Raw genomic sequence first — 7,406 nt, 5'->3', positions numbered from 1 at the left:
AGAGCTCTGTGTTCATAATTTTATAACTTACATTCATAATTCCATAACTGTACATTCATAATCCCATAATTGTACATTCATAATGGCACAAACGAATAACGCCGTTAACGGCGAGACAAAATCAAAATTTTTTTTTTAAACTAGAATGACGCGTTTTTCCTGAAAACGACGTCATTTTGGTATTGTGGACACGGGTCCAAGGCAAATTTTGGTATTGTGGACACGGGTCGAAGGCAAATTAATTTTGCGGTGAGTTTTTTAGAGTTTTATGTGACACTCCTTGTCAAGTTGGACTGTTGCACCCAAAATATATATATATATATATATATCTACTATCTACTATATCTACTTATACTAATAAGAGCCCAAGAGAGTTAGGCCTATAATGAGTAGAAAAAATGGCGGTCACAGATTTTAATCAAATGAATGGCTCAGATTGATTAAAAGATTGATAAGATTTAAATTTTACACTAAAATTTTCTAAAATACCCACACACCGTTACTAATTCCGTTAAAATTTTAAGAATTGCCGTTAGTTCACCGTTAACTTACTCATTGATTTCAATAATAATAAAAAAAAAAAGTCTTAGGTTCGAACCTCATCTCAATCAAAGTTGGCATAATTAGTACTCTATTTTACTCTTATTAAATTATATAAATAATAATTTAGTAGCTACAACAAAAAATTATAGATATGCATTTCTTTAATTTAGAATTATGTGTCCACAATGCCTTTATTCAAAAAAAAATTATTCATTATCAATAAATTAAATAAGAGAAATAATTGTATTAGTTATATTGTCTTTATTTTTCTACAATATAAAAATTCTTTATATTCAAATTTATTAATTGATTATATTCGCTACATTGTCCTTACAATGTCTTAATTCAGTGAAAAAAAATTATTCATTATCAATAAATTAATTAAGAGAAATATTTTCATTAGTTATATTGTCTTTATTTTTCTCAAATGTAAAAATTTTTACATTCAAATTCATCAATTGATTATATTCATTACATTGTCTATTATCTTTTTTGTGCACTATTTTTCTAATTAAATATCAAAGTTATAATACAAAATAATGCTATATATTTATTTACCAAGTATTTTATTAATACCATGAAAAATTAAAAAAATATATAATTAATAAAGTCAACCATATTAACTACTTGAGAGATTTTGTGACAAAGAGAGTATTCAAATCACACAACAAATTGAAGTGAGAACTACCTTGCAATGTCCTTGTTTGACAATCAGCAGTTAGCACGCGGATTATATTAGCGGATTTGACCAACGAATTTATTTAATTATTAACATTGGGTAGAAAAAATGACCGCCAAATTATTAAATCAAATGAATGGTTCAAATTGTTCAGGTTTTAATTTTTTTAAAAATTTTTCTAATTTATCCTTAATTATATGATTATCCATTTAACTTTTCCGTTAAATACCGTTAATTCACCGTTAGTCTAATTATAATATTAACGTCTAATATAGAATTATAATTACACCATTAATCTAATTCTAATATTAAAGTCTTAATAGAACTTAACCACAAATCCTAATGTCGAAATCTCCTCAAACAATATTAGTATATATTTAATATTTTATTCCCTAATTTTTATTTGTTCTCCCTTATGTCCCGTATTTGGTTTCAACCATACCTATACAATTATTTTATTGACAATTATAATCAATCTTGACTATATTATCTTGCATTTGTAAACTTAGAATTACCTATTTAACCCGCACGGGCTTAGCTCAATGGTTTAGTGGGCAGTATTTGGGAGAAGAGACCAAGGTTTGAACCTCGGCGGCGGCAGTGCGGGAATTATGTCCAAAGTGGGCAGATTCCTTGTTCGCACCGGCATTTGGTCTTGTCTGCTGAACCATTGAGTCATCGTGATTTACAGCTTCCTACAATCCTCTGTCGGGTCAGAGTGTGGGGGGCCCTTGGGGCAGGGGACTCAACCTTTGGGAGAAGAATTACCTATTTAAATACGCAAATTCAACCTTCAATTATCTATGCATGAACAATTTCAATATAATCTTGCCTTAATATACTTTAAAGTACTTATTTAAAAAAAAAAAAAAAAAAAACATTGGGCATTATCCCAATCGCGCAATGCGCGTAAAAAATTAGTATATATATATATATATATATATATATATATATATATATATATATATATATATATATACTTATACTTACATTTTCTACTGCATTTTATTCCTTACTTTGATTCATTAAAAAATAAAATATGAACCAAAATTTTTTTTCCTCTTTTACTTCCATCAATTAAATCATGACATAACAAAAATTTTAATGTCTACTACATATATTTTCCAAAAAAAAAAAAAAAAAAAAAAAAAAAAAAAACCAGTAAGAAAAAATAGACGCCAATTGACAACCACTTGTAGTACCTAACAGGCACATGCCCCCGCCCCCCCCCCCCCCCCCCCAAAAAAAAAAAAAAAAAAAAAAAAAGCCTCTATTGAGATTGTTCTTAGTTGGTAGGAAAAAAAAAATTCAAATCCTTATAAATTCGAAGAATTCGAATTTTTAAAATTCCATGTCACTTGGAAGAAAAAGTGACCTTAATGGAACAGCATTACTCTCACATACCTTTATTAAGTAAAAGAGCATTTGAATCTTTATACTAGTTGGAGAAATTGAGATGATGAAATGATTAAGCTCTCAGCAATACCTACATCAGATGAAGATGATCATCATATAGGCCTGTCAATGGAACTTACACAGAAATCACCAGATAATGTTCAATCTGGATATTGGAGGGGACTCCAATCTGACATAAAATGCAGAACAAGAGAGCCTAGAAGACTAAAAAAAGTTTACAACTTGTGCTTCATCTTTCCATATGTAAGTTTACATTCATCAGATCTGCGAGCAAGTTTGTTCCCCGACTTGGAACACTGGCAACAATCTGAACTCTTTGATACCTTCCTCACGCAAGAGGTGTAGCTAGTGTTGCGGTGGATTGTGCTATTCTTTCTGGGAAGATTTTGCTCGTCTTGGGAAACAAATGAATCAAATTCCTGCAAGAAATGTGCTCAAGGATTCATCTTCGGTTTTCTTGACAAGAGGTGATAAAGAGTGCACCAAAAACAAGACTTTAAGGCTTTAGTAGATTAATTTGTGGGAGTATATATGCACAATAGAGTATTTGTTCTATACTTTCTCTATTTGTTACAGCTCAAAGAGTCAATACCCCACCATCGGGGATCGATCCTGTAACCTTCTCTCAAAGAGAGCCACAGAGGTGTCATTGAGCACAAGGTGTGGATTATGAAAAAAGATTACCTTAGACTTTGTCTTGGCATAAGGTGTTAAGCAGGGGTTCAAATCCTTGAGAAACATATCATCTGGACTGCCTGGTGTTGTCTGATCTCCATAACTGAACTCCTGGTAGGATCACATATCAAAAACAGAATAAAAATGTGAATTGAAATTCACCTATTAGGCCTGCATTACATAGTTCAAGATAGATGTATTGCAATATAAACAATGAAATTGCAGAATTTTCTGTAGTAGGGAGTGTTCCGGTTTTTGATAAATGGGGATCGCTCATCGCCCACTTGATCCAAAAGCAAGATAGGATTAAGGAGTATACAACTTGCCTCCAGATACGTCCAAAACCAAATTCAAGGATCAAAAACTTGGGTTGTAAAAACAATTGCAACACATTTCTCAAGGGGTATCGGTACTTGGGATCGTTTGAAAACTTTAACTAATAAGCTTCTCCAGCTTCCAGTTAATATAAATATTTTAAATTTATTGCCTGAAACATTGCATAGAAATTATATATTCTATATAGATGCCTATACCAGAGAATTAGTTGCCTCTTCTTGGTCATATTCAGGTGTGCCTGGAGAACTGACTTCGTTGAACCCTCTAACTGAGTACTTCTTTGCCTTCACCTGTAGAGTAGAATATAATATCAGCAATCAAAACCCAGGGCTAGTTTAAAAGAACAAACATATTTCACGGGGAGAATGGAGAAGAAAGAATCATGTAACCTTATCTATTGAGTATTGCTAGTCTGGCAAATTCAATATCGTTTGCTTGTAAGACTAAGGTGATTTAAGCAATAATAATATGAGTGATACCTCTGCGAGATCTTCAGCAAGGCATTGCAGCTGGCCAGTAAGAGAAGTCACCTGCCTTTGTAGACTTGGTATAAGTTGTCTTGCCTGCTTGAGTTCTGAGCTCTGATTCTCCAAAGTTCCCTGGACTTGTGAATTCATAACATCTGGGAAAAGTATGGCATTCTTCAAGGACTTTATATCTTCTCTTTGCTTCAAGCACAAATCTTTCAGCTTCTCAATCTACATATATAGGTTATCATTTATTGAGAAGGTGATAATTTTCAATTAAGTAGTTTATACAAAAAGCAAAACAAGAGCACAAGTGACTTAAACCACTGAACCACATTCTACAAATACTAAAGTATTGAACCATTTTGGTGTTAATGTGTCCAATACCTCTCTGTTTTTATCCTCAAGCATCAACTTAAGCTCAGAAATCTGATTCTCCTGCTCCTTGTTCATACTCAAGAGCTCCCTCTCGCTCCTCAGCACCATAGCCAATGTCCGAGCATTCCCTTTAATCTCCGTCAACGCCTTGCTATCACTCCCCTCTTCTCTCCTTGCCGTCCCTTTGAACAACTTCTTGTGCAGAGCGCCCAAACCCGTCCCTTTCCTCGCCGTCTTCTTCGAATCCTCGATCGGTATAGCCAGTTTGTGGAATTCCTGCTTCTGCTTCACCAGCGCCGAGCTCGATTTCTGGTCCATTAGCTTCTTCACCATTGCGCTAAAACTGGAGTTATGTGTGCTGCTCTTGCTCTTGGTAGTATTGGCAGGGACGACGGCGCGTGAGGAGGAGTCGCGGGAAATGGGGCGGCGGAGAATATGGGGTTTCGGGGTGAGCTCCGCGGAGGAAGATGGGTCGGGTCTTGCGGATGATCGGGGCTCCAACGAAGAGTTGGCAGCGGCGTAGCGAGATGCAGATAATGAGGGCTTGATTGAAGCCATTTATTTATGATTTTGGAGATTTCTGGTTCGGAATTTCGGAGTTGATTAGAGCATTTCTAGGGTTCTTTGTCTTTCTAGAGAGAGAGAAATGTGTTGTCCGAAGATACGATGAAGCGCTGAAGAAGGGACTGATGTTTTAGCGCCGTTTGAAATTTAAATTTTCGGAATTGTGATGACGATTGACGAAAATAGCCTTATCCGGATTTTTTTTATATTAAGTTTTTGAACTATTTATGAAAGTGCAATTAAACATTTGAATTAGAAAAAAATTAATTAGACACTAGATTTATAAAAAAAACAAAAAACAAAAAAAACAAAACATGTAATTAACCTCATTTGATCTCTGTTATTGCAGTTAACTTTCAAGCTAAAAGTAGTTGGAATGTTACATCAATATATTATGGTGACTTGAATGTCTAATTCAAATAATAATAATAATAATAATATTATTATTATTATTATTAATTTATTAAATATTAAATGTTTTAAAATTTTTTAAAAAAAAACTTGTGGTCAAACTTTAAATTTTACTATTATTGATAATAATAATAATGATAATAATAATAATAATATGAACTTTTTTTTTTGCGACTTTTACCACATACGTCCAATAAGTTCAAAATCTCTGTATGACTTTACATGTCTGCAGTCTGTATTTTTTAATTACAGAAGCGTAACATTGTTTTGAAAGAATTATATAATTGCCATGTGATTTTAGATGCCTTTACGCATCGTTTAAAAAAAAATAGTAATTCTACATTAATCCCAAACTCTATTGTCATTTTTTACTCTCTGTGACATGGCATGGCTTGATTGCTTAATTTAGTAGGGGGTGATGATATTTATTCATTCTTTTTTTCTTTCTCCAATCAAATTTAAACACAAGTGTGAGTAAAAATTGAGTGTATGTTTTTGGAAGTACATGAAATATTTTTCTTTAAAAAAACACTAAGGATGCCTATTGTCACTTTTTTTGGGGTCAATTCTCTATTGTGGAAGATCCAATTCTTATTTTTTTTATTTACTTGTTTTATATATTAATGCAAAAACTGATTTATTTATTTATTTGTGTACGAATATCATACATAATTTTTATTATTCTTTTATAATTGAGAGATGTTTCTCTATGTAAAATATTGCAAATTATTATTATTATTATTATTATTATTATTATTATTGTTGTTGTTGTTGTTGTTGTTGTTGTTGTTGTTGTTGTTGTTGTTGTTGTTATTATTATTATTATTATTATTATTATTATTATTATTATTATTTGAAACTCTCATGATTCTTTACAATGTAGTATATGTTCTATATTTTCTTAATTTTTTTCAGCCTAAAGAATCAATGTCTTCACCATTGTATTTCGATAATGTGGCCACCCATTTGGAATGGTAACATGGGTATAATTGTGTAAATGATTATTTATTTCTTAATAAATTTAATAATAACTTTTGTACAAGTTTTTTTTTTTAGGAATAAGGTTCAAATTGGCCACTGAACGTAACCTGAAAATGCAATTAGGCCACTGAACGAAAAAAAAAAAAAAAAAAAAAGTGCAATTAGGCCACTGAACACTCCAAAAATGTGCAATTTCACATGATAACAGGTTATCCTCAATTTTAGCAGGTTATCTGCTTACGTGGCAGCTGAGTTGGCATTTTTAATAAATTTTAATAATATTTTTATTTAAAAAATTTTAAAAAAATAAAAACGACTTTATTTTATTTTTTATTTAATTTTTTTTCAATTTTTTATAAAATTTATTATTAAAATTAATTATTAAAAATTATTTAAAAATTATTAAAAATGCCAACTCAGCTGCCACGTAAGCAGATAACCTGCTAAAATTGATGGTAACCTGCTATCCGGTGAAATTGCATACGTTTGGAGAGTTCAGTGGCCTAATTGCACGTTTTTGGAGTGTTCAGTGGCCTAATTGCACTTTTTGTTCGTTCAGTGGCCTAATTGCATTTTCAGGTTACGTTCAATGGCCAATTTGAACCTTATTCCTTTTTTTAATATAAATTTCTTTTGATTAGTATATACTAGTATTTGTGCCCGTGCGTTGCACGGAATGAATTTGTTATAATATTTTAAAAATATTTAGATTGATATACAATTGTATAAATTATAGCATCGAATATTATATAATATAATTGAAGAATTGAGTTGCACCGATTATGTTTTCTGATGTTATCAATGCTTGAATTCAAGTAAATAATTTCTCAATTAATAGCTAACGTGTAGATATACGCATTCGTTGCTGTAACGGTATATATTTTATATATCAGTGTTTATAATTTGTATTAATTGGGCTAATTAATTCGTTGTCTAGCAACTCAGTTATAGAAATT

General features: G+C 31.5%; 1 protein-coding gene across 1 annotated transcript; it reads right to left on the bottom strand.

The window, feature by feature from the left end:
• Positions 1 to 2,664: 2,664 nt before the first annotated feature.
• On the bottom strand, positions 2,665 to 5,173 carry LOC109172153. The gene is made up of 5 exons (XM_019321303.1): positions 4,504 to 5,173; positions 4,129 to 4,347; positions 3,847 to 3,939; positions 3,323 to 3,424; positions 2,665 to 3,057 (listed from the first exon to the last, which is right to left on the bottom strand). The coding sequence occupies exons 1-5, from the start codon at positions 5,050 to 5,052 to the stop codon at positions 2,854 to 2,856; spliced, it is 1,167 nt and encodes a 388-aa protein (XP_019176848.1). The 5' UTR covers positions 5,053 to 5,173; the 3' UTR covers positions 2,665 to 2,853.
• Between the last annotated feature and the right edge of the window lie 2,233 nt (positions 5,174 to 7,406).

This window comes from Ipomoea nil, unplaced genomic scaffold (genome assembly GCF_001879475.1).
Source record: "Ipomoea nil cultivar Tokyo-kokei standard unplaced genomic scaffold, Asagao_1.1 scaffold0415, whole genome shotgun sequence".
NCBI classification, from domain to species: Eukaryota; Viridiplantae; Streptophyta; class Magnoliopsida; order Solanales; family Convolvulaceae; genus Ipomoea; species Ipomoea nil.
This window is presented reverse-complemented; position numbering and strand designations above follow the sequence as displayed.